At 30.6% G+C, this 26,839-nt stretch overlaps 4 protein-coding genes across 8 annotated transcripts in view; 2 read left to right on the top strand and 2 right to left on the bottom strand.

The window, feature by feature from the left end:
* Nucleotides 1-426: 426 nt before the first annotated feature.
* LOC131845845 (uridylate-specific endoribonuclease C-like) lies at nucleotides 427-6,353 on the bottom strand. 4 transcript variants are annotated; one of them, XM_059194981.1, is made up of 8 exons: nucleotides 6,236-6,353; nucleotides 5,113-5,188; nucleotides 2,834-3,710; nucleotides 2,407-2,518; nucleotides 1,362-1,446; nucleotides 1,132-1,275; nucleotides 955-1,043; nucleotides 427-864 (listed from the first exon to the last, which is right to left on the bottom strand). In XM_059194981.1, exons 1-8 carry the CDS (start codon nucleotides 6,260-6,262, stop codon nucleotides 631-633), a joined length of 1,644 nt encoding a protein of 547 aa, XP_059050964.1. In that variant the 5' UTR covers nucleotides 6,263-6,353; the 3' UTR covers nucleotides 427-630. The 4 variants fall into 4 exon arrangements, with proteins under 4 accessions (XP_059050964.1, XP_059050966.1, XP_059050965.1 ...); XM_059194983.1 differs by having other exon boundaries at nucleotides 6,225-6,243; XM_059194982.1 differs by lacking the exon at nucleotides 6,236-6,353 and adding an exon at nucleotides 5,909-5,935.
* A 105-nt stretch (nucleotides 6,354-6,458) lies between these two features.
* LOC131845846 (protein-cysteine N-palmitoyltransferase Rasp) lies at nucleotides 6,459-8,689 on the top strand. Of its 2 annotated transcripts, none has more exons than XM_059194985.1 (4): nucleotides 6,459-6,699; nucleotides 7,028-7,707; nucleotides 7,784-8,001; nucleotides 8,194-8,689. In XM_059194985.1, exons 1-4 carry the CDS (start codon nucleotides 6,600-6,602, stop codon nucleotides 8,687-8,689), a joined length of 1,494 nt encoding a protein of 497 aa, XP_059050968.1. In that variant the 5' UTR covers nucleotides 6,459-6,599. The 2 variants fall into 2 exon arrangements, with proteins under 2 accessions (XP_059050968.1, XP_059050967.1); XM_059194984.1 differs by having other exon boundaries at nucleotides 6,938-7,707.
* A 679-nt stretch (nucleotides 8,690-9,368) lies between these two features.
* LOC131845844 (DNA helicase MCM8-like) lies at nucleotides 9,369-18,777 on the bottom strand. The gene is made up of 15 exons (XM_059194979.1): nucleotides 18,320-18,777; nucleotides 17,623-17,855; nucleotides 16,047-16,134; nucleotides 15,545-15,676; nucleotides 15,156-15,271; nucleotides 14,899-15,003; nucleotides 14,407-14,553; nucleotides 13,553-13,772; nucleotides 12,276-12,418; nucleotides 11,450-11,589; nucleotides 10,513-10,603; nucleotides 10,258-10,382; nucleotides 9,918-10,143; nucleotides 9,685-9,846; nucleotides 9,369-9,575 (listed from the first exon to the last, which is right to left on the bottom strand). Exons 1-15 carry the CDS (start codon nucleotides 18,534-18,536, stop codon nucleotides 9,381-9,383), a joined length of 2,340 nt encoding a protein of 779 aa, XP_059050962.1. The 5' UTR covers nucleotides 18,537-18,777; the 3' UTR covers nucleotides 9,369-9,380.
* A 524-nt stretch (nucleotides 18,778-19,301) lies between these two features.
* LOC131845843 (dynein axonemal heavy chain 8) overlaps nucleotides 19,302-26,839 on the top strand; it is a 52,572-nt gene continuing 45,034 nt past the window's right edge. Inside the window, exons 1-15 of the mRNA XM_059194978.1 lie at nucleotides 19,302-19,698; nucleotides 19,775-19,885; nucleotides 19,961-20,072; nucleotides 20,485-20,627; nucleotides 20,903-21,104; nucleotides 21,443-21,606; nucleotides 21,955-22,131; nucleotides 22,687-22,790; nucleotides 23,333-23,552; nucleotides 24,117-24,263; nucleotides 24,667-24,806; nucleotides 25,104-25,188; nucleotides 25,529-25,674; nucleotides 26,105-26,249; nucleotides 26,374-26,472. Of these exons, the coding sequence (XP_059050961.1) occupies nucleotides 19,381-19,698; nucleotides 19,775-19,885; nucleotides 19,961-20,072; nucleotides 20,485-20,627; nucleotides 20,903-21,104; nucleotides 21,443-21,606; nucleotides 21,955-22,131; nucleotides 22,687-22,790; nucleotides 23,333-23,552; nucleotides 24,117-24,263; nucleotides 24,667-24,806; nucleotides 25,104-25,188; nucleotides 25,529-25,674; nucleotides 26,105-26,249; nucleotides 26,374-26,472 (2,313 nt within the window). The 5' untranslated portion in view covers nucleotides 19,302-19,380. The remainder of the gene's footprint in view (nucleotides 19,699-19,774; nucleotides 19,886-19,960; nucleotides 20,073-20,484; nucleotides 20,628-20,902; nucleotides 21,105-21,442; nucleotides 21,607-21,954; nucleotides 22,132-22,686; nucleotides 22,791-23,332; nucleotides 23,553-24,116; nucleotides 24,264-24,666; nucleotides 24,807-25,103; nucleotides 25,189-25,528; nucleotides 25,675-26,104; nucleotides 26,250-26,373; nucleotides 26,473-26,839) is intronic.

The raw sequence follows: 26,839 nt of genomic DNA, 5'->3' as shown, positions 1-26,839 counted from the left end.
AAATATTAATTTAAATTGGTAAAATAAAGGTACGACGTGAATTCAAAATATACTGACTTAGTTATGTGACTATGAAAATAGTTTTGTTTCTACTGGCATACAGTATTTATCTGTATGAGTTCAAGCGCCATAGATACAAGGTTTAATTTCGAATCTGCTGTAGGCATAGACATGGACTACATGGACGTGATGGGTTTTGTTAGTATAGTGAGATTACTTTCATTTTTAATTATTATAATTCTAATGTCCGCAGCTGACTTACTTTTTCCAATAAAATTGAAGACTTGTCCAGTAGGAACACCAAATTTATGGAATGACTGCAGGACAACTGCAGTCTGGGGGTTATAAATAATTAGCTCTTGCATAATTATGTAATTACAACATTTTAGGTATAAACAAAACATATTTATTTTTACAAGTGACTATACATTATAAATACTTAATCTGTTTATTATTTAAAATATTTAAACTTTTTCATTAAGGTAACCAAAAACTTTAAACACAAACTTGCTGTTATGTACATCTAGTTATTTAAAAAAAATATTTATCTAAATATATACACAATATTTGACTTGAGTATTGGCAATTAATTGAAATAATGAATTTCCAATAAATTACACAACATTTATCTTAAATCTGTGGATAGGCACTACCAATAAAATTTTTACTACGATAGCGATAAGAATGAGTAATAACATTCACATCTTTACCAGCAAGTTTAAGGTAACAGTCATTATCGGTTCGGGTAACGAAACAAAGTGTGTACAACGCAATTTCTAATTCCGGGGAAGTACCGATGAACATACTGTCGACGGGCTTATCAACTCCTTGTTGACTAAAGTGCAATTTCAAAACTGTACCTTTCTGCAAGTAGAAATTATAGTATTAGTAATAAATATACCAACTAAGTTTAAATTTTATTCGCTTATAATTATAATTAACATTTTTACTCACATCGCTTAATTGCGTATATTTCAGATAGCCTAGGTAATTAACTCTATTAGCTGTTTCTTCTTTGGAGAAATATATCCAATTGTGTAGTCCTGAAATGAGCAAAATATAAGAAGGTTATTTATGGAAAATATTTAAACAAATAAATTTTCTGGCCACTTATTAATGAGGAGACCATACCTGATACTTCACCATTTTTAAGTTCAGATACAAATACATGCTCAAACCCGGAGCTGCTAATCTTCCCCCTGCTTCTAGAATACAGGCCAAACCACAGTTGTTTCAAGAAGTCCCTTTGTTGCCTTGGGTCGGGTGTAACATATCCTATAAATAAATAATTGGGTATCGGTCTGTAATTGGTTGCCACCAATATTTAAAAATTTGAATAATAAAATTGAAGAGCACAGGACCTTTATCTTTTAAAAAGTTCATCAAGTGTCGTATAACTGTTGTAGACATGATTGCATCCATAAATGCATTTTCTTCATTACGTTCCTGTAATTAAATATGTGTATTCACATATGCGAGCTAGTTACTTTCAAAAATTTGTATGCTATTAGCATTAGCTGATAAAAAATAACATTTTTTGAGTAGATGGTATTGGTCACATAGGTACCTACTTAGAAATAGAAACATTAAAACAAATAATATTGTCATTCATGTTCCGTTACTAATCGTGTAGTTTATGTATTCGGTTTCAACTTTATGAATCTGATATCACAATATATATCAAATTGTGTAAGGATAATTAAGTTAAAAAACTAAAATCCAACTGGCTACAGCATGACACAAGTAAATATTTGTATTCTTATTAATAATTTTATTTAAAGGAATTAATAAGCTCGTAATAGTGCTGTTTCGAACTGAAGAACCTGAACGTAATAAAAATAAATAACTATAAAAACATACACACAAACACTGAAATTAATATACTAAAATCAGGCCAGACAGGTATTGCACAACTGTAAGCTTCATTGATAAATTTTTGATTTTGTTCAAGTTATTAACTATATTAAAGTCCTTAGATAACAAAATGTAGCAGAGTTTATAAATACTGCTACTGAGATAATATTTTGTATTACAAGAGATAATTAGGTTGAAGGTTAAATTTGTTAAGATACCTACTCCTAAATTCGTATATTCGAAGTTAACCAGACGATGCAAAATGCTACCTCGATATTTTGAACTACTGTTATATTTATTCTACCTATTTTATTTTGTATTACAAAGTTTATTGTATCTGCTATACTTGAGAACCTGGGTAAAGGGAGTCTTATACTTTGTGAAATACGAGTATACGTTGCAATACCTAGATTGTTTTGATAAGTAGATACCTTTATATTACGGATAGTAAGTATGGTTTCATATATTTAAGGTAAACAAAACCATGAATGACTTAAGTAGGTATCTCTGCACCTACATAATATTATGCTTCTTCTCTAAACAATGACTCACCTGCGCAGTAACATGTTCGTTTACCAAAGTGTCTCTTTCGTAATTATCTAACAAGGGGAGTATTTTTTGGACTGTAGGGATATTCCATGCCTCGTCCGTGATAGTGAATAATCTGCAAATTAAGTAAACAATTAGACAATCATAATGCTATCCATCATAGAAATACTTAGTATGATCAAAGAAGTAGGTACATACATAATGTGTCAACTATTTAAAAAACTAATACACGATAAACTGTTGTAGGCATGTTGTACATAATTATTTATTGCTAAAAAGTGATTTAGGGACTACAAATTAGGTATAACTATTACTACGGAATCAGTAAGCATCAGCAACAACTAATTATCTACTTTATTAATGACAACCAACAATTGATCATGAATTGATTACAGATAATTTAGCTAATGTTTGTGTTGATATTACTCACGGTCTAGGTGCCCTATCTTCTTTAGACTGCCCCGTAGTTTTTTCTTGAAAATTAATAGTAATATATTTTGCTGCATTATTGACATCTTTTCTTAACAAGTCTTCACTTAAAGTTTGTAATTCGGTATCGGTAGGATTATTTCTATTGTTTAAGTTATTATTTACGAGTGTACTTGGCAAAATTGGGCTTCCTGGTCGAACAGTCGTCATTCCATATACCGGGAAAGTAGATTGATAAGGCCCTTTGGATGAAGGTTTAAAAGTAGTTCCTGACGTAGATGTGTGCCCACTAACAACGCCGCTGTAACTAGAAGGCTTTGGAATATAAATAGTTGATATCTTTTGATTAGGTTGGGTAACTGGTTGATATATACTGGTAGTACTTGGCGTTACTTTATTATTCGTAGTTCCTTGTAAAATATTACTATAACTTGGTACCTTCTGGGGAGTATTTTCTCTGTCCTTGTTGTCATAAAAGTTTATTAAATCTTTAACTTTTCCCGATGATTGATGGGCAGTAGGATTAGAGGATGGATAATGAGGAGCGACATAGTCTCGTTTTCCAGACGACGTCTGATCAGGGCGAGTAGATCCTTGTGGAATACCTTGATAAGGTGGTGTAGCGGAAGGGGACCGTAAAGGAGGAAAGTCTTGTTTTTTCGTAGTCGAAATCACAGTCACCCCAGGTGGCGGCGATGTAGCCGATGTAGGTTTTAACGGGGGGAAATCTTGTTTACTTATCTGAGTATTTTGAGGATTTGGCTGTGATGTGACGTAATCTCGTTTTGGTGAAGTTGGATTCACATTTGATTCATGTAATAAAAAATCTGTATTGTGATTCAGTAGTTGTTGCTTATTATATTCTCTTCCTGAAACAACTAGAGATATTTTTGGTAATTAGTTTAATGTATAATAAATATACTCTACTTTTGTATATAAAAAAACCTCATATCTGTATATACGACAAAGTAGATATTAATATCTTTCTGTTCACAACCATGATATAATTGTATTTGCCGTCTATATTTACAGCCGGAGTCGTCTTTTGATTTGAGGAATACAGGTACATATAATTTAATTAGTTTTTAACTGTGGTAGGAACTTAACTAAATTGTGCCTACTCGTAGATTTTAATTGCCAATGTTTTTACTGATATTGGGATTTCTTATTATAGCTGAAATTATTCTCGCGTAGTATTATAAAAATATAGCATGTTGACATTGAGAAAAAATGATTTTAATCATAACTAGCTGTTCCCGCGACTTCGCGTGGAATTTTACAAAAAAAATTAATCAGAATATTTTTCTAAAATAGAAAAAGTAGCCTAAGTTACTCCTTATTACATCAGCTACCTACCAAAAAAGTTCCCGTCAAAATCGGTCCAGCCATTTTAGAGATTAGCCGGAACAAACAGACAGACAAAAATACAAAAAATGTTATTTTGGTGTATATACCGTATTTATATTCATATGAATGTAGTAAAAAACGATTATTTCAATATTACAAACAGACACTCCAATTTTATTTATATGTATAGATGTATAGATTAGTATTGTTGTTATTATTAAGGGGCCATCCATTAAATACGTCACGCGTTAATGGAAGCCAGGAGCTCTAGTATGATAAAGTGTGAGGAGGAAAGAGGATTCTCAGTCATATTTTATATAATCTATGAAGGAATCAAGTAGCAAAATATGTGAGGTTCTACTAGTGAGGGGATATTTCACAAAAGCATACAGACTGACAGAGCTTTTCAAAAAGACGGTGCTTTTCTCAAAAAACAATTGTGTGACGTAATTAACGGATTTCCCCTAGATATTAGTATAGATATTTTGAAAACAAATAGGTACTATACATATAATTTTGTTATGATTAGGGTGTTATCAAACTAATTGAGTTCCTATAAGCTTATTAATTATGTTATGTTCTTGTTGCTTTATTTCTTATTTTATAGCCTACAAAATTAGTAAATATGTATTATGTATACATATTAACAAATTTTGTGAATAAATATAACAGTAGTCAATTATTATTTTAAGTAGTTATTCATTAGGTAAATAAATTCCTAACTAAAGAGGTCACCATTTGCTTATTGCTTAAGTTTCCTCAAAATAGGTAGGTCATTAGCACAACAATAACTGCTGAATAATAGGTACATAAATATTTTACAGCCAGTTGTATTTAGTATACAAACGAATATATTTCTTTTGTGGTTAGACAAATTAAAATATAGTAAAGTTTTAAGTCTATTGTTATTAGAAGAATTACGAAATCACTTACCTAAGCTGAAATTAAAAAATAATAATGTTCCAAAAAGTAAATTCAGCATATTTTTCATATTCTTTGGAGCCTGTTCCTGTTGTGTACAAAAAACAAATTACGATGTTTACTAAAAATTGGAAACAGTGCAAAGTTGTCACAAATTTGTTATAGTTATAAGCAGAAGTTTCTCTGCTAACACAGGGTCACAGAGATATAAACGAGCGACTGACAGACGACGTGTCGAGTACTCGAGACTAAACATCTCGGCTCTCAGTGGTCTCTGTTATTAGGTAGCTATAATAATATTGAGTAGGTATTAAATGTGTAAGTGAATGGATAATCTAACTAGGTATATCAACGCTCTTGACTGGCTACTTGAAATGACGTAAAGACGAATGAAAGAACTTCGTTCATATTATAAAATGGTTCGTAATGTTATAATAATTTGCAACAGTCGTCAGATAATGAATATATAATATAATTATATTTCCCTAATGGTTGTACTCCAGATATTCTAAGATTAAAATCGAATAAAAGTTACAATATGTAGCAAAATAGTTGAAACGATAATAGCTACTGATGACGATACTACTACTACTAATACTGATTTTAAAGCTTTTTTTAAATATAGTAATATAGTTAAATTATAGCCACTGGGTCTAATTACATTAAAATTCTGAAAACTGTGATGACTTTTTCTTTCTCCTGCTTCCGATTTTTGCGACATCCTATATGTGGCGAATATGTGTCCTAAAATTATGGATAAAATTATTGCTATACTAGTGATCTAAACATAAAACATTAAAGAAATTACTTGTAAGGACATTCCATTTATCTCACTTCTTAATATTAATAATTGAATTCTGATCAGTTTTATATGATAAGAATTGCAATACCTATAGGTACATATTACATATATTTATTACTACATTTATTAAGTAGTTCAACATCTGTTATATTGGTCATTTCATGTAAATCGACATTAGAGTTTACTGCGAAACAACACTAGAAGGACAAACTATAAAGATGTTGTTAGAAACAAGGATATTGGGTATAAACACAATAGAAGTACATAATATTTTTTTGCTAAATACAATTGTCATAAAAATAACAATAAATTTAATTCATACATTTAAATTACCGAAATGAATTTTTCATTTTCCATCATGCTGTTTATATTGATACAAAGTGTATGAAAAGTTATAATTTCTCTCAAAAGTTTTATACAAATATTATTAATATCATTCTATACTTTTTGTTGCACACTCTATATAATCCTAAGGTCTACGTGAAACACAAACTATGTCAAATGACAGCTGACGTTGACACTAAAAAAGACAGACATCTGTTAATATCATTCAATACATTCATGTTTGTTAATATGTATTGTTACTTTACTTCTTACCGTTGTTTGACTTATTTGCCGGATAAATTTAAATTCATTGTGTTTTCGAAATGATTATAAAATAATTGAAAGTTACTAATACCACTAATATATAATTACAATGGAAGTCACAGTTAATATTTATGAACTCGTGCTTTATTTTTGTGTGTGGATATTCTCGAATATTTATTCCTTACACTTGTTGTTTGTTACACAAACAGGTAATGTAGAATTTTATGTTATTTGAATCTTGTAAGATAAAATATTTTTTTTCATATATCTGAACATCTGTATGTAGAATTAGTCCTTGTTTTATTGTGTCCTAATAAACGTTTATACATGAAAATTACAAAGTTTCGTCAAACCGCTCGTCTTTGAATTTGTAATATTATTTTCCTCATAGCATGATTTACACGACTTGAATGACTTAATTAATTAAAATAATTAATGTATTTCCAGATGTTTTATATAATAATACTGAATTGTCATATATTTTGAGTGACATGAGCCCTGGTTGGGAAATGTTGTATAGACCCAAAGATATTTCAGATGTTGAATGGAGTAGCTGGAAATATTTTATACAGTCATCATGGCATTATTTGATTCTCCAATTTGTGGTATCGGAGATTCTGAGAAGAACTGAATTGATAGCATTGAAATATTGGTATATAACATCAAGTGTGATATTTATTGTCTTACATATGGGATTAAAGCAGTTACTTGTGATATGTGCACAACCAATAATATTTGTATCAATAATATTTTGTGGTGGAAAGAAAATAAGTATTTGGCTAACTGGCATAGTGCTTCTAGTCAGTTATAACTCACTTAAATACAAGTATTTCTTTTGGTATTTTTTGGACCACAAAGAACTTGAAGATGAAGAAGTATATTTAATTTTATTTACCATAGCCTGGATTGAACTGAGGTGCATTAGTTTTTGTATTGATTACATTGACAAAAAAGAAAAGATTAATAACCATAACCAACCTACCGCTGTTGATACAATTGTTGACATGTTCAGTTATATTTTGTATTTGCCATTGTTGTATATTGGACCCATGATTCTTTATCAAGATTTTGAGAAGAGCTTTTGTCGACCTAAGGAAAAATTACCATTAAGACTGAAGAATTTCATTTCAGATATGTCATTATTCCTGTTTTATACCTTTATTTTGGATTTGGCATTTCACTTTATTTATTTTTTAGCAATGCAGAATGATATGGAGGTATAAAATCTTTTTAAAAACTTATTAAGATTTATGATCATAATACATACATTACATATAATATAATTCTTTTTAGACTATTAGAAAGTTGCCCACAATAGCACTGTGTGGGGGTGGGTTGTGGATGGGGCTGGAGTTTCACATGAAGTATGTCATATCATATGGCACAACTACAGCATTTGCTAGACTAGACAACATTGATGCTCCTCCAACTCCTAGATGTATAGCCAGGGTTCATGTGTACTCTCAAATGTGGAGATATTTTGATGTTGGCCTCTACAGATTTTTAGTCAAGTAAGTAAAGATTGCTAAGAGTAATAAATTAAAATTACTTTTTATTTGTTTATCACTATCTACATTATTATTTGCCTACATTTTTTCTTTGAGAATATCATGTTTTTGGTTTATATGTTAGTACCATTATAAAACTTATGCAATATACTTCTTGTTTATTGATGAATTGATAAAGCTTGTTTTTGTTTTCAGATATATCTACAAGCCTAGTTTTACTACCTTGTCCAAATGTTTCATGCTCTATGAGTCAGCAAATAAATTAATAGCTTCATTTTTCACATTTGTATTTATATTTATGTGGCATGGAACAGTTTGGAATATATTTGTATGGTCAGTTCTAAATTTTTTTGGTATAACAATGGAACACATAGGCAAAGGAATATCAGGAGGTGTGTTGTATAAATGGTTCAAGGAAAATGTACTGAAGACAAATGAGATGGAAACACGATTTATTGCTCTGTTATGTACACCATTATTAGCCCTGTCTGCCATATCAAATTTCTATTTATTTGGTGGCACTCAAGTTGGGAATTTATTCTTTGAAAGTCTTCTGAACCCTTCATTTTGGAATACATTGTTAGTCTGCATTGCATTGTATTCTTGCTGTCAAGTGTCTATGGCACTAAAAAACATAGGGTCGAGAACTGATAAATATAATAAACGGATTGAATTTAACTTGGAATGTTAGGTTTAGTCTTTTTCTATTTATTTTCATATATTAAAATTTCTGTGATATTAGGCATAAACATAGCATCAGTTACTAGATGCCTTCTTATTCATATTTAAATTAAAATTTTGTATATTTTTTTATTAAGCTATTTTTCAGTTATACTCAAATTATCAGTATTATTTTATAGAGCCATGTATAAATGTAGATTCATTAGATGTAATATCTTGACCAGTCTGTATCTGAAACTGTTTCGTGCTTATATTGGCGAACCGGTATATTTGTAGATAAACATGCTATCAGCGATGACTTTGGAAGTCATCATCATACAGTTAGTACAGTGCTTTCCCTAAAACATTGGCGATTGTTGGGTTGGCCTACGGTAAGTTGTGTGTGTGGATGCAGGTGGTTCAGAACCATATCAGATATGGGACAAGACTATGTAAGTATCCCATACTCGCCATAATTTATAGCCATTAAAATTTAAAAATAAGTTGTGTAATTATTTCATACCCATTGTTAGTAGAATGATAAAATGGTCTCAAAATACTATTTGCTAAGCTTATATGTTTATAGTTCCTAGAATTTCAGTTTATGATTTATGTGAGTATACATACAGGAAATTATTATTTTAATAGACTAAAACAGGAAAAGTATTAAAAAAATGTGAATATATTTTAACATTTTAACTTTGTATTTGAATATTTACATATTATATAGCAATAAATTGGTATGTATTGGAGCCCTTCAGTAATAGATATGAATGTATATGCATTGCTTCTATCAGATCATTTGGGTCGCCTGATATACCGGCGGCTTTATGTAATTGCATCAATTCTTTTCTGGTGAACACATCTTTACCTAATTGACTTGTTTGTTTTCTTAGAACTTCTAAGAATCTTTTCAACTGAAACAAACATTATTATCCTCATTCATTTTTATAAATTGTTAGATATTATATTAGGCTAGTCATGTATAAAAGTAATAAAATAAAAATATATGATGTAAGTACTTACTTTATTTCTTGAACTTACTCCAGACCCGTTTATTGAACGAGATAGTTGTATGTTACCGAATTCATCACTAAATGTATCCATTAAACTATGTTTCACTAAACTAATTACATCATTAGCATCTTGTACTGTGACTTCTTCTCGTAAATCTACTCTTGCACGAGCCTAAAAATAAAAATTTTGGTTAGACGACCTATAGATATTTCGTATGCTACAATTTAGTAGTAGAATATTACTTGTGATAGTCGAATGCAGGCTTCCAGTTGACGAGTTGTTATAGGTGTACCATCTGAACCATTTTCTTGATTATGACGTAATTCCAAATAAAAGTTTTGTAACACATTGGCTGCTTCGACGCTAAGTTTTGGATGTACGTATCTTCTTGCGTAGGCAATATATTTCCGAAGCAGTACCAGGGGTAGTGTATCAATATTTTCTCCTAGTTTTAATCTTAACTTTTTACTGGAAAAGGTAACAGGTGTTTTATATATGTATTCTATGTATAAAATATATTTTATTTACGTTACTAAAATGCTGAAAATTATGTGAATATAAATTAAACTAATAATTAAATACCTCAATGATGCTTCGTTATCGCATTGGCTTGTAGTAAAGGTGGAGATTATATCATTTTTAGTTGTAGTCTTTTTTTGACCGCTATGCAAAGCTAAGACATGTGCGGAAAGCATTGCATCTATTTTCTAAAACAACAATGGCGGATATACAACAACATAATTCTATATAAATACTTTTTAAACCAAGTTTGTATTTCTGGTACAGCATGGAGTTATACCAGAAATAATACTCATGAGGGTATTTAGGTATACTTACCTCATCAGGTTGATCTAATAAAATAAATACTAAATCAAACCGTGATAAAAGTGCCGAATTCATTTTTAAATTTTCAGATACAGTCTTGGCTCTGAAAGAGAAAATAAATCAAAATTGTACATGCAGTAAATTGAATGTAGATAATTTACAATGATAAAAAAATTATGTATCTAAAGATAAACAGAACATTATATTCCTTTACAAAATATTAAAAGGAATAATATCAAGCAGACGGTGTAGGCACATAGAACATGTTAAAGTCCCGAAAGATGGAGCCCCAGATCTGTATTATGTTGCCACTCTTAAGGAATAAGCAAAACAGAAATAGTTAACCTACTTATTCATCCAGATAATTGGAACAGAATTCCTATCTACCATAATAATATATATGTTCGCTGCTTAAACGTTTATTAGCTTATAAAAAAGGTATAGGGTTAAAGATATACGCTAACAATATACCTTTTTTAGAAACTATAAAAAAGGGGGAGCACATTAGGTCGCAGTGATACAGGCTCTCTTTAGCACCAGCAGATATAGCAATAACCTAAACCCTATGGGCAATATCAGGTTCCAATTTATGTATTTACTAAATAAAATAACACGTTTATATGAATACAATCACAAATTCATTTAGTCATGATAAGGTAATTTATGGATAACAATGGAATAATGCCAGCTCTAACGATTTACGCTGGCAGAACACAAGTGGAGGATGACAAAATAAGCATGAAATCAGGTCAGGTCAGTGAGTCCATCTTGGTAAATGGAAAATTGACTGCGTCACTGCGTTGAGGTCAACCTGAAATGGTCTATTGCTAGCAATGGTATTATTAGTCCACATTACTAACAATCCTCTTGTCTCGTCGTGAGAAGATACGAGTAATAAACAGAAAGGCAGATACATTCGCAGTTATAATATTAGTGTGGATATACTGACCTGTTGTAACTACCACCGGCAGGATTAGCGGCCGCCAGCACGGTAGCTCGCGCCGCCAAACTACATACCACTCCGCCCTTGGCTATACTCACACGGCGCTGCTCCATCGCTTCTAACAGGCTGCTGTGGTGGGCTGCCATCTAATCAATACCATATGATGAAATATCATCCCTTAGGAGGTAGATATGGGGTAGATTTTTTTTACTATGATAATGTAAAGTGCACCTGCGTATGCTAACGGTTTACGCTGGCGGAGCACCAGTGGAGGATATAAGTTGAGCATGAGGTCAGGTCAGTTGGCCCATCGTGACAAATTCGCAAAGAATTTATCACGATGGTTTCCAGATGTAATCGCGTGGAGGTCAACCTGACTTTGTATATTGCTGGCGATGGAGTAGTTAGTTACTTAGTTCACATTGCTAACAATACCTTTCCCCTCGGGCGGGGGGAGTTAATTGTTAGTAACAGGGACTAGTGGTCTGATTGCTAGCAATTATCTTCGTTCAATTCAGCTTCCACGTAGAGAACATCATGGTTAATTATTGGTGAACTCATAATGGGGTGACTGACCCGATTAAATGCTCATTCTATCTTCCTACACTTGAGCCTACCAGCGTATACCATTAATGAAGAGGGGTCTACGATATCATTAATTAATAATAACAATAGTAATACACTTGGACCATTCACACAATGCCATCAAGCCCTAAGGTAAGGAGGGCTTGTGTTGTGGGTACTAGACAACTCATAAATATTTAGATATTTTTTGTAAATATATAATACTGTGCGAGTAATCGTACCTGCGACAATCGTCAAGTTATCTTACCTTATCTAATTCATCAACACAACATACGCCTCTATCGGCTAGTACGAGGGCTCCTGCCTCGAGTGCGAAATCACCGCCAGCCTCCCGGCCCAGTGCCACCGTTAGCCCACCAGCTGATGCAGAAGCACCACAAACATAAACACCTATAAAATAAAACGTCACTAAGAGTAATTTATTATGGTTAGGTCCAGGTAATTTCGCCACGATGGGTCAACTGATCTATCTGATTTCATGCACATCCTATAGTCTTTCAGCACAATTACCTACATCATTACCAAATAAAAAAATACAGATTTATATTCAAAAATATTCTTTCACGTGTGATTGAATCAGAAATGATCAATTTTGACAGTATAATACACACATTATGTTTTTACATTTGAGAATACAAACATGAGGAAAACTAACGATTTTTTTTCGAATAACCGTCCGATAACGTTTGTATGTAAAGCACTATTGATAGTGTTATATGATATAATTTACCAATTAAGTCTTATAAAGTCAATTGCGTACTAATTTTAAAAGTTTCGCTTTAAAGTATGAGATATGGTAGTGAACATAATATTTGTCCTTCAGAATGGCACCGCTTGAAGGACACTATAGAAGTCACGTGGCAACGTGCGCTTTTCATGTATATAACGAACTCTTACCATCAATTAACTAACCCAACTAACTGTATGTTTAATATTATGACTGTACTGAATTCGTTCTATTTTGTATTTTATATTCAAATTTTAATTTTATGTCAATGGATCCGGAATGTTTTTATGAAATCAAACAATATATGTCAAATCTACTCTACTTACTGATCTTGTAATAGTTAATAATTATCTGGCAATTCTTTTGAGGACTCCCGCGACACAGGTTTGCCTGGTGCGGGGTCCAATGTATAATCAACTTTATAATATTTGTATGTATTGAAATGAATAAACATTAACCAACTGAACCAACTGTATGTCTAATATTACGATTGCAATGAATTCGTACTATTTAGTATATTGTATTCAGACATATTGTAACTTAAAAATATAAAGCTGCAGGTATATAACATTCATTTGAAGTTACAACAGGCAAGTTCATTGTTAAATCTACTTGATTGAAACTTCAATCTATTTCAGCGGTAGGTAGATTCCAAAAAAGTAATATAGAAATTTTACATTATTAGAATACAAATTATTTTCCATTTAAAAAGTTACGTTAACCTATTTCCATTCATAATATACGGATTATAAAGTCACAGACAAAGCTATTTAACTATAAATGAACATTTCAAATACCTCTTGGAGCGGCATGAGCTGCAGCTTGTAGTAACTGAGATTTTCCTAACCCAGGATCCCCGACTATCAACACATGTGGATTAGATCTGGGCCCGTTTTCTTGTTCGGTGCCTCCCATTAAACCTAATATAAGACCCGCCTTAACTGCTTCATGACCAAATATTGTTGGGCATAGTGAATGGACTAACAGTTTAAAAACGTTTTCTGACGCATGTATTTCCTGAAAATATTTATGTAAGTGTATGAAACGTTTAACATAATAAGAAATTTGCAATTGATTAGCAAGACTAATTTTATTCCCATCTTATAGTTGCCGTCGACATAATGTCCTATTGCAATGGGGACCGAAATTCTGAAAAACGGCAGTCTGAGCCGAGGTTCGAAATCGCAGCATTGACTTCAGATTTAAGTTGCATCCGTCAATCACGATCTGGTATTTAGCCGCTCCATAAGTCCTTCCGCGGGTTTGTAGCACCCACTGGAACCAAACGTAAATGGGGGCCACCCCATTTACGTTTGGTAAAGCAAAGTCCTGTTTCTCCCAACTTTAGAATACTTCGAAAAGAAAAACATTTGTTGTATAAGTCCTACATGATTGACAAGGCCAATAGACTAGTCAAAAATCAATTCAGTATTGTAAAACTTAATTGTAAAGCTGAATTGAATTCCTACTCGCAACTCAAAGTATTTTTGATTCTCAAGCGATAAATCATTAGGGTATGACAGGATTTTTATTAATGAAGGTTTTTTCTGGAAAGTGTCATTATTCGCTTATTGAAACATGTTCAGCTGAGAGAATATAATTAGTCGCTAATGGTAATATTGGTTAACAAAGCTGATTCAAAATTTGGTACCTGAATAGCATAATAATCCTTAAGTGTAAATGACAATGTAGGATTACTTAGGTTTCTCTGACTGTGTATTGAAATAGCTTCTATATAAAGTTGTAAAAGTCTGGCTGCTCTTTTGCCGTCTTCTCCACCTTTGCTTTCACCACGAACCTACATACAAATAAATGATAACAATCAACTAATTATAAAATACATATTTAAGTAGACAGTACTTGGATGTTTCTACACATATTTGCAACTATTTGCGTTAGGAATGTACAAAAAGATAAAATATAAAACTCCTTTCTATCTTATTATGTTTAAGTCTTGATTTTAAAAGTTTCCACTACATATTTGTGTGTCAAATCACACACAAATATGTAGTGGAATTTTAAATATCAAATGATATTTTTGCAAAAATATTTTTTGAAATTTTAAAGTTAATTCTTGCCAATGCATTGTTGAAGATTAGTAAGCATTACTTATTATAGTTATGAACAAGAATTGAATGAATACCTGTACAATTCCAGTGACAGATAGTACATCACCAGGACATGCTGTTCCAACTAGGTCACCTTGGAGTTCTATTTCAACATTTCTTGGTATTGTACCAGATGCACTCTGAAAGCAGATCAAAGAAAGAGTTAAAAAGATTGAAATTGATTGATTCCCTCTATCTATATTGGCAGGTACTTTTACTTTTAAAATTAAATAAAAATCTGTATACAGCACTTCAAAAAAATAAATACATAATAAAAGGTCCAGTTTATTACCTGAGATTGTATTTCTTGTATTTTCGCTATTTGCCAGTCTGTTGTGTTGGTAAATGGTGATGATTGTAATGGTTCAAACTTTGAACCTCTATTGCAACTTTGACAGCAAACTGGAGCTATAAAATGAAAAGTTGGCATTAATTGTCATTTATTAAATTTTCACTATGTATCTTCAGGATGGTTATTACCTATAGATAGGGTAATAACTATCCTGAAGATCATGGTAGAATATGACAGTAGATGTGCCGGTAAGGATTTTAATTAAATACTAGCTTAGCTAATAATAATAAGGATTGCTGTGTAATCTGAAATTGAAAGGTATTTAAAATTAAACCTTCATTTTCTAAATACATATTTAATTTTCATAGTATCTATTACCATTAGAATACCTGTAAAAACTCCCTGAGGTTGTATAACAGCTTGAACACTGTGGCAACTTGAACATTCAAAGGCCATGGAAGTGCAGATGAGGCCAACACTTCCTACTCTTATAACAGTACCTTTTATTGTGACTAATTTACCTGAAAATATAAGTAATTGCATAAATTTTATTTACACTAGTTGTAGAGCAGAGAAGGGCCTAAATGAATTAGGTGTATGTTTAAATGTAATTCGTTTTTTTTATGTAGGAAATGGAATACAGTAACATTTTACGTAACTTTATATACCTATGTAGAATGTTACTATATTTCATGGTATTTGTTAGTTAGTGTATTGATAGTTACATAGAAATATGGGGAATGTGTTATAATTATCACACTACTCTTCTATGGTCCATGATCCAAATAACTCTAGGCTATGGTTTCTATCAAGTGAACCACTACATCCTTCAACAAACCAGTTATTTATTCAATTCAAGTAATGTGGACTGAACTGGAAAATGTAACTTACCAAAATAGTTAACTTTTAAATTCGCTAGTGGGATCACTGGTTGATGATTCAATAATCGAACTTTTATTTGTGCTTCACATTTTAAACACTGAAAAAAAAAATAGAAATAGAAATAATCTTTATTCAAATAAACTCATTACAAGCACTTTTGAATAGTCATATTTTGATTCTACCACTCATTCGGAATGCAGATTCGTCAAAAGAAGAACGAGCAAGAAACTTGAGTGTTGCTCTTTTTAATAGATGTTTTTTTTATATAAATAATTACAGTATAACAAGTAAGAGGCATGCGATAATCAACATAGAAATCGCTACGCACTCATTATTAGTGTAATTAGATAATATTGTCAGTGCTATGGATTTAAAGTTTTTCTATAAAAACATTATTATCGTTAACGAATTCTTTAATTTTATAGTAAGCTTTTTTGCAAAGGAACTGTTTTATTTGACATTTAAATCTTTTTTCTGGCAGATTTATAACAGACTCTGGTATTTTATTGTAAAACCTTATGCAATTTCCATAAAACGAATTACTAACTTTAGCCAAAACGACATTTATGTAAAATCAGTTTGTTATTGTTACGTAAGCTTTTATTGGTGTAATCACTAACTCTTTTGAAACTGTCTATATTTTCCTGGTATAGATGATATTTTCATAAATGTATTGAGAAGCAACGGTGAGGATATTTGATTCCTTAAAACACTCTCGCAATGACTCCCTGGAACCCATACCATAAATGGAGCGACAGGCCGTCTTTTGTAAAGTAAATATTATATTTATATCAGCTGCTTTGCCCCATAACAAAATACATACAACATAATGTTATGTAAATAGCTAAAATAGACAAGTTTAGCCATTGCCACATCTGGTAATTGTCTAATTCTTCTTACCGCATAAGTGGCAGAACTAAGTCGACTCGCCAATTTAGTAATATGAGCACCCCATTGCAACTTGGAATCTAATGTGATACCTAAAAATACAGTTTCCTCAACAAAATTAATAGGTTTATTAATTTTGTTGATGGTTACTAGCCTTACATTGGGGAGAGTAAATTTGATACATTTAGTTTTATTTGCATTTAGTAGCATATTATTAGCAGTAAACCATTTCAAAACATAAGAGAGAGCAGCATTTACTTCGTCCATATCATCAATATGTCGATTGACTTTGAATACTAATGAAGTATCATCAGCAAACAGAACTATGTCAGCTATCTTTTCTACCATATAAGGAAGATCGTTTATGTAAACTAAAAATAAGATAGGACCTAGAATAGAGCCCTGAGGAACACCCATTTTAATACTAGTTCCCTCAGATTTTACACCATTTATTTCAACAACTTGCATTCTATTATTTAGATAAGATAATAATATCAACTATTTCTGAAATCTATTAAGATTTTTTTCAAGTTACCTGACTGTGGTGAATCTTTTAGAAGTAAAAAAATAACTAAGTCAAAATATGATAATTTAATACAGTAAATTTCAGATCTTTCAGTAGTCAAGCAGTTTTGGACTCATTATTTTTTTTCTAGTATATGATATTGCTTAATAAACCAAAAATATGATAACTTACTTCATGTAAACAATACTCCAATACTCGCAATGTGTACTCAGGTTTTTCAAATAAATCCATTTCAAATGTAGACCAACCCTTATGAAAAAGATCATCATTCAGTAAAGTTTGCAAATCTAATGGAACACTTCGAGTATTATCTATCTTTTCTAGATCAAATAAACTTCTATATTTCTCTACAAAAGATTTGAAATTTTTGATATGTTCAGAAGTTTCATTTTTAGGTGGATATTCTGAAATATAAGTATAACCTTATAGCAGAAATAAATTATTAAAAAAATGGTAAGGATAGTTTTGTAATTCCATTTCATTGAATTGAATTTCTATATGTTTATTATGTTTATTATTTTTATTTTTTGCAAAAATAATTATAAACCTACAAATGAAACATATAGAAAGAAAACATAATCTTTTAATTTAAATATTTACACACATGAGGAAATTTAAATTAAAAGATTATGTTTTCTGAATCACATCAGTTAAAAACTAACATTAACTAAACCTTAACTTTAACTATAACACTAACTAATTCATTAATAAGTGTAATATATTTTATTTACTTGGTAATTTCAAATAATTTTTTTATGGATTCTATAACTTATTTTTTGTGTGAAATAAAGTAAAACAAATAACAATACATAATTTATCTTAAGTATAGTATAGTATTTTGATTGTTTTCTAGACATAAATAACATACCTTCAGAAGGAAAATACAACTTCCATGGGTTTTCGCTTGCATTAAGAGTCACAATAATAGGTAACTTATTGGCTGGTGCTCTTGATGAACCTGCAGTGCTGTTTATTCGCGTGGAATTTGACGAATGTTTTATACTTTGGTTATCAACAGAATTATCTGATTTATTATTAGACCGGTTCCAGTTATACTTATATCGACCTCTCCAATTACGCGGCATATTGCAAAATAAAGTAGTTAGTGTATAATCTATTAAATAATTATGAATAAATATTCCAAGTTTTTTTTTTCTTTTATTATACAACAATTATACTTAGAAATAAATAAACTAAAATCAAATATTGGTACAGGAATCTTACAAAAATTTGTTTTGGAATTAGCCAATCTTTATATTATTAATTTAGTTCAAAAATATTCAATAATTCAATTTAAATTATCCTAAATATTGTTGATATTTTGTTTATTTATGTTAAGACATTTAAGACATTGTCTTAGATATGTCAATGTTTATGTCAGTATGACATTTCAGTTTGTTGTTAAACTCATTTTGGCGCGTTCAATTTTATTGATTTCTCTTACTTACAGACCTGGCTGTATGGGCGCAGTTCCTTTGCCTTTCCTTGTACAAATAGAACAAAAAATATATTATTTCTGGCGGGAAACATTAAAACAAAGTTTATATTATTTCAGACTTTATGTGATGATTCAGTTTATGATTTATAGGTACCTAAATACCTAATATGTTATAATGTTTAAGGACGAACATTGAATATTCAAAATTCTTAGGAAGTGACTAATTAATATATATTTAGCTCATATCTGTTACTTCATTTGCATAAAATTGGGTAAATAAAATAAATATTGTTTTTTTATTAAAATTAAAATATTTCTTTTTTAAGTTTCATTATTCAAGGAGTCAGGATTTGTAAAATTTTTAATTTATTCGAAATTCAAATTACATTTTTCGTATTTTAAATATCAATCATAAAAATATCAATTGTACATTGGTACGTCGGTTTACTTAATATTGAAACTGAATTTAAGATATAAAATTATCGACGATTATGTCTGGAGAAGGCGGTGAGCCCCCGCCAGAAGGTCCAGCAGCTGAGGCTACTGTTAGTGGTGTACCTGATAAAACTATAGAACGGGATGAAGTTGTAGCAGAAACTACAGCGAAAGTAGAAGAATTATCTAATAGGATGTCGCGGAAGCAGTCTGCTTTTCCAGAAGTGATAGGCGACGAGGAGCGTGTAGAAGTAGATAGAACTGCACTTGAAGCCATACTCGATGTCGGGTCCCGACTACAAGATATTCAGAAAAAGAGTAAAGTTTCAATGAGTACGTTAGCCTTGGCTCATGAGTCTTATAAAGACAAACAAGTAAATAAATTTTGTAATTAAATGCTTTGTTTTATTTTAAAGATTTTGAATTCTACTGATGATTTTTTTTTTGTAGGCAAAGGCTAAAGACGCTCGTAATAATAGAATTGGAGGTATTAAAAATCAGCATCGATTTTTGTTGGAAAATGCAGCAGCAACATTAAACAAAAGCATTGAATATGTATTGGTATGTTTCATACCTCTAATATTGTATGTACTACATTTTTAATATGCTGTATTAAAATTGTCAATTTTATTTTAGGAGGGAGTGTTTGACGCTGATGTTCACATAGATCTTTTAGAGAGCGCTGTTGCTGAAGGTGGAAGAAATTGTATAGTTCTGTGTGATGCTTTGTTACCGCCATTAAAAATGGGTATGCACCATCTTAATTGAGATATCTAGACAAGTATTTAGGAATTCTTTGAAAATATAAGTATGCAAAATGCAATTGTTTCTCTTTATTTGGAATACGGAGGGTATCTAAGAGATGTTACGTTTCGTATTGCTACTACTTCGGTACACAGACTCATCACACACAACAAGAACCAGCAAGAAACTAGCGCTTTTTTAAGATTTTGGGTGATACAAACTCTGAAATAGCAAAATATTGACTTAAGTAAATAAATCGTTATAAATATAACAAAACAGAAGCCCATGATCCCGGGGAGATAATCAAAGAATTAGGTATATTGCACAGAAATGTAGATGTTCATAATTAATTATTATAGGTATTAAGCATAGTATTTTAGTTTATATCGTAACATCGATTTATTTCCACTGTCCAGAATCGGGGCGATTTATACATAACCAGAAAGCAAGGATGGAACGTACTTATATATCTGATGCGTCTACTATAGGAACGGAGGGCATATGTATAGCAATGTATAGGATAAAGAACAAAGCTATTGATACAAAAAATGTAGCCGATGTAAGTTTTAATATATACTTATATTATGTATGTTTATTGCCTAAACTACCTTACTGTAAAATATACTACATACAATGTATTTAGAATTTACAATCTTATGGGGCGACTGAAATCATACTCCTTTCTAACGAATACGACTTTAGGGCGCGAACGTTGCACGTTGGTTTAGTCGGTCATAATTTTATATCCAGCTTGAATGGAAAATACAGATGACTGTTTTTAATTCCATTAAAAAAATTACGTACAACCGAATTTAATATCGAATTTAATTTCAGGATTATTATATGGTGATGTTTGATATGAACCGAGAAACGGAGAATGTAGTTTCTGGTATTTACAAAACTATGAATCGTGTGTACGTGCCCGCTCTATACGCTTGTAAAGCATGGGGTGACATCAACCCACCAAATCCTAAGAGTGCTGATATTATCAAGTACTATAAATCAAAGATAATGTTATTCATTGAATATCTAGAAAGTGAGTAACATTAGAACATTAACAAAGTAACTTTAATTTAGGTTTAAAAGAATTAACTGAACACTTGGATTTGACTGAATTCAAAAGAACAGATTCAAACACATTTTATTATTATTATAATAAAAAATATTATATTCATACAAGATAAGATCTATTGTATACTTTATTTCAGAAAAAAGTTAAATAGTAACTTTTTCTTTAAAGAGTTGATTACATTAAGCGTGTAGTAAAAACTGACTTACGTAATTAATTTCTGTATTTTTATAATTTAAAAATTAATTCAAATACCTACCTTTTTATCTTTATGTAGTAAATGAAATATATATATTTTTTAATAGAAACCAAAGTAGATTTGGATTGTTGCACGAAATTCAAAATAAATCTAATGTTGTATGAAGATGAACTGTCCGATTTAGATAAAATGAAACTAGCTGTAACAAAAACTCACGTTCTAGAAGAAATATGTTCTTATGTCAAACAGTGGGTCAGGCAAATTACTATGGTAAGTATTATTATTGATATGTGTGCACGTGTACGAATTCTTATTTTTTCATACCATTGGGAATGGCTACTAAGCTGACGGCTTATTCGACGGAAGTGGTAACTATTTTGCTTAGATATGCACAGGGCTAAACATTTTAATTATCGAATTGCTTGTCCTAACGGTTTGTGATAGCGGGCCACTAGTGGAGTATGAGCAGGAGTCAGGTAGCCTAGGATAAGCTACCTGACTCCTGCTTGCTTGCTGCTCCGAGCAAATTCACCAGGAACTTATCACGATGGTTTTCAGGGAGACCCCATGGAGGTTAACCCGACATGGTATAATTCTTTAATATGGCGCTGATTCTAGGTTTTAGTACAAAGTCAGCAGCTGCGTCGTGAACCTGCCAATATAGGGCCTTTGGCGGAGTTGGACCATTGGCGACGACAATTGACCACATTTACCTCTATTATAGAGCATATCAAGAGCGATCCTTGTCATATGTACATACACACGTTGATTCGAGCTAAATCTAAACTTATAAAGGTTATTATTATGTTTTTATTTTCTATGACACTTAATTATATATTTTCTTGACTACTGTCATGATATATTATACAAAATATACTGTCTCAAAGTGGTGACTCTCATCCATACTAATATAATAAATGTAAAAGCGTGCCCTACTGTCTGTCTAATTGCTACCTTTTAACGTCTAAACGACTGAACCGAACTGAATGAAATTTAACGTAAATATAGATTATAATACGCGGACGAACATAGCTTATCTTTAACTCAAAAAAAGCAGACGAATTCGCGGGAAACTGCATGTATAAATATGTATATAATATAATATAAAAGTTAATTAATTTTGCAACTCATCGGACTTTAACAGAAAGTAATACAGTTAGGTAAGAATTATGGAGCATGCCTAATTTGAAATCGTGATCCAAGGATTTCTGTTTAGAGACTCCCTAGCCTTAATACTAGACATATACAAAAGAGAATCGAGAGATAAGAAAAAAATATCAAAAAGATTTCTAATATATATTCATAAAATCCTCATGTTGGCATTCATAACTAAACCTTAATAATTTGTAGAAATGGCGGTTGTTGGATAATCAAGTCACTGATTATTACAATGAGGCTTATGATAATGTAAAATATTTATACGCTTTGGAAAAATATTGCGAACCGTTATATAGGTAAGTATAATAAGTCAGTAAATTGTAATACCTACATGTTACATTTGGTTTAATTAATTTAGAAATAATTTTAGAAAATCGTCACAAAATATCTATCTATATTAATAAAATTTACGATTAAATTTAGCAAAAGTAGTACCTACTTAACTAGATACAAATTAAGGTGAATAAGTCATAAATTTCCCAAGAATATACAATTATTTTTTTAGTAACATATTCGATTCTTGTTAAATGATTTATGCTATTGGTTTCAGTAATATTTTTTAGATCTGAACTTAGATTTTATTCAAATCTAACAATATAATAATAATTAACATTTGATCATCGTCATTATTGCCTTGATCAGCGTGGTTGTCATTTTTTTGCACTGATCCTCAACCGGCCTCTTTTTATGCGTATCATCTTTCACATAGTCCATACATCTTTTTTTGGTCTGACTCGCGCTTTATATCTATCTACATAGATATTAAGTATTTTCGCTAATTATGGATTAATCAAGTACCTAATCGATATTGGACTGATAATGTAATAAATACTGACAGATGCGATCCAGTTACAATGCAGCAGTATATACCAGGCCTGATCTATACAATTCGCATGATATTCGCAACATCCCGGTACTATAACACTACAAAGCAAATATCGACGTTGTTGGTTAAAGTTACTAATCAGATACTCAATATGTGTATGGATTATTTAACTAATAGTGGTAAGAGGACCATTTGGAACCAGGATAAGTTAAATTTTATAAAGAAAGCAAGGGTAAGAAAGATAAAGAAGTAATTGTTTCAGTTATTATATTTCTTTTTATTTGCGTTGTACAGCTAAAAGATTTAGGAAGATATATAAACAAAACTATTCACTGTACTGTTTCGTACGTAGCATAGCTACAAAAGTAACATTGTATAAATACTATTGCATATACCTACTAATAATATGATTTAATAACAAACATTTAAACGTACCATATGTTTAAATGTTTGTTATTAAACCATCCTCAAACGACTAGTTAAATTCGAATTAAACTTGATATCCAGATAGACTATATTCTAAATTAAAATAGGACAGGATATACCCGAATTATAACTAAAGCACGCGAGTAGCGGCGCCCGAGAGAGATAGTATTCAATAATTTTCTTTTTCCCTGTATATCAATAATAATTCTATTTTTAATAATTAACAATAATTATACTAAACTATATGAAACAGATAAGTAGAAAAAAAAATAGTACTAATAATAATTAAATTTATATCTTTATAAACATTATTTCAATTTCCATTTCATTATATAATACATTTGAGTAAAAATGTCTATTTTGGATATAGTTGTGCCTGAACCTATATAACTTTTACCTTGAGTGCTACAGTGAAACTCAGAAGGAGATGATGGAAGCTGCTGACGAGAGGCCGTTTGATTGTTCCGAAATGTATATATTTGGCAAGTTCGAAACGTTCAGAACACGATTGCAAAAGGTTTATATTCTTATGGAACTCTGACCGATTCAATATCATTATATGCATAAATTGTTACCACCGCGTTTCTATTCATTATTTACAGACATCGTTAGTTTAATCCCGTATACTACTGAAAACAACTACAAAACATATTGATCACATTTACTCATTTAATGATTCGCATAGATCTAGAATTTCCCATGATACCGAATATTGTTTACCCAATATTTTTAAGATACATCTTCATCGTGACCTTAGGACAGTAAACATAAAATTACTTGTTTTTTGGTATAACATCTTATCTGTGGTAAAACTAAAGGTTACAGACTAGGGGATAGACTCGTCTTTTTCACTTATTATTTTATGTGTAAAAAAATATATTGATAAATTACATTTTGTGTTTGTTATTGTATTGTTCCAGATAATTGATTTATTCCAAACTTATATTACTTATTATGTCTTAAATAAAACTACATTAGAAGGTATCGAAGAGTATGCGACTAATTTTAATAAACTTTTCAAGACAATATCTACTAAAAGTTACGATGCTTTAGATCACAGGTTAAACTTGTTTCAATAAGACTGAGTAGTTAGTTTTTAAAAATAGAAGCATTTATTCTTTAACTAGTGGCTGATGTTTTATATTTTGACACAAATGAGGTGCAACAGATAAAATTCAGTTCAGCGAATCTCAACACCACTCTTAGCGTAATTTTCTAAATATTCTATAATGCCAAAATTTTTATGTACACATAGTATAAACATTATTAACATTATATTATTTCAAACGATACCTCTATTTTAATAATATGTTACTTATTATTTTACTAGAAAGAATTAAATTTTTTATTTGTGCAGGCGGCCCGATTTTGATAAAGATTATAAAGTATACAAAGATGCCGTCGCCAGCCAAGAGTTATTGTTGGAAAATTTCATGATTGCGGTAATTATTATCCTTCTGAAACATTATCTTCTATGTTACTTAGGTAATACGGAATTGAGATTATTTTTGAAAAGGAGTTTAGATTACAGAGCTCTTATTTTATAAGCCTATAGATATTTTTTAAATCGATCATTTCTTTACCATTTCATTGTAGGTATTGAAATAGAGAATGTTAATTCTGATATCATGATGTTACTACACAAATTTATGGTACTTTAGTACATTTTTGTTGACTGATGTTTACGTTGTCAGTACTCTAAACAGTTTAATCATTAAAGGGCGTCAGCTTATCAAAGCTTAAGAGATATAAGGTGTCTATTATAAAGTTCTTTTATTTCAGAGCGTTAATAAATGCCCAACAACGGAAATTGCGCTCCAATTGTTATTACGATTTGGAACGCTAAAATTGGATTGCTTGTATCTTGAAGATCAATATTACGATCTGATAAGTAAATACACTGCTGAAATTGAGTCTATACGTGACAGGTATATTTCTAAGCGTGTAACAGTTTTTCTTTTTTGGTTTTCACATTAACTAAAATCCAGCAAATTTAATTTCCATTTTTTATGTAGAGTAAAAGTACAGTATGTTTTCAATAGACCATGCACTAGAAATGTCTAGTTCAGTTTAGTTTAGATGATTTCAATTATAGGTTTTACCTAGGTTTTTTACAGTGGAAGTTGACGCAAGATAATTAACAAAATCGGTACTGCGATTACAGATAAAAATAATAGTTATATATTATTGGATATATCTTTATATACACTAATGTTCTTGTATTTTTTTAAATTATATTACTAAATAAACGATATAAAGCAGCTTTATCTAAATTTATCAATTACAAGAAGTATTTGATATATATTATACAGTATTATACACGACAAGTAAAAAATAACAATAATAATATACATATAGATATAATGAGGAACGAGAAAATCCAGAGTTACCGAGGAATATGCCGCCAGTTGCCGGCAGAGTCATGTGGATTAGATTTTATGATGAAAATATCAAACGACCAATGAAAGAATTCATGAAACATTATGAAGTTATTACACATATGGTAATTAAATGGGCATGTTTTAATACATATTTTTCTGTTTTATTATTCTACTATATTACATTAAAATTAATAGGTAATTAGGTAGTATATAATACTTATTAAATAAAATATAATTTTATTTCAGAATACACAAAGGTGTATAAAATTATACAACGTAATGAGTATAGTATTCACGGAATTTGAATTAATATATCATAAAGCCTGGGTAGAAAATGTTGGGCAGGTAAGACTAATGGGCCACTTTATAATATTTTGCTTATTTCTACGCGATGTACCTACCTATGAGTGACTAATATTTATAATAATAATAATATTATTTTTATATAGCTGACAGTAGAAAATAACTTGTTAGCTGACTTAATACGAAGAGAGTAATTAGTACTTTTTATAATTAATTACATATAAACAATATGAAATAAATACAAAAAAATATATATTTTATTCCCATACGCAAATATATACATATCTACAGGTTTATGATGAAATCATTCTTTTTATTTATTTATTCGTGCTACATGCAAACTAAATTTGTATACATGGCTAACTTAATGTTTGATAACTTCCTCTACAAGTCTTTTTTCTGTTAATTC

The sequence above is a fragment of the Achroia grisella genome, unplaced genomic scaffold (assembly GCF_030625045.1).
Source record: "Achroia grisella isolate CSIRO2021 unplaced genomic scaffold, CSIRO_AGI_Agris_v1 utg487, whole genome shotgun sequence".
Taxonomy (NCBI): domain Eukaryota; kingdom Metazoa; phylum Arthropoda; class Insecta; order Lepidoptera; family Pyralidae; genus Achroia; species Achroia grisella.
The sequence above is the reverse complement of the archived record's forward strand: the minus strand, read 5'-3'. Positions and strand labels throughout refer to the sequence as shown.

Excerpts from the sequence above, each read along its gene's own strand:
- LOC131845846 (XM_059194984.1), top strand. The coding sequence starts at position 6,600 with ATGGAAGTCACAGTTAATATTTATGAACTCGTGCTTTATTTTTGTGTG. Across the intron at positions 6,700-6,937 it reads GTTGTTTGTTACACAAACAG|ATGTTTTATATAATAATACT; the intron begins GTAATGTAGAAT and ends ATGTATTTCCAG. Across the intron at positions 8,002-8,193 it reads CTCTACAGATTTTTAGTCAA|ATATATCTACAAGCCTAGTT; the intron begins GTAAGTAAAGAT and ends TTTTGTTTTCAG.
- LOC131845844 (XM_059194979.1), bottom strand. The coding sequence starts at position 18,536 with ATGCCGCGTAATTGGAGAGGTCGATATAAGTATAACTGGAACCGGTCT. Across the intron at positions 16,135-17,622 it reads TGGAGTATTGTTTACATGAA|TGTTTAAAATGTGAAGCACA; the intron begins GTAAGTTATCAT and ends TTTTTTTTTCAG. Across the intron at positions 14,554-14,898 it reads CTGTCACTGGAATTGTACAG|GTTCGTGGTGAAAGCAAAGG; the intron begins GTATTCATTCAA and ends ATTTGTATGTAG.
- LOC131845845 (XM_059194980.1), bottom strand. The coding sequence starts at position 5,821 with ATGTCGCAAAAATCGGAAGCAGGAGAAAGAAAAAGTCATCACAGTTTT. Across the intron at positions 3,711-5,112 it reads ATTTTTTAATTTCAGCTTAG|TTGTTTCAGGAAGAGAATAT; the intron begins GTAAGTGATTTC and ends AAATATCTCTAG. Across the intron at positions 1,044-1,131 it reads TAAAAATGGTGAAGTATCAG|GACTACACAATTGGATATAT; the intron begins GTATGGTCTCCT and ends TGCTCATTTCAG.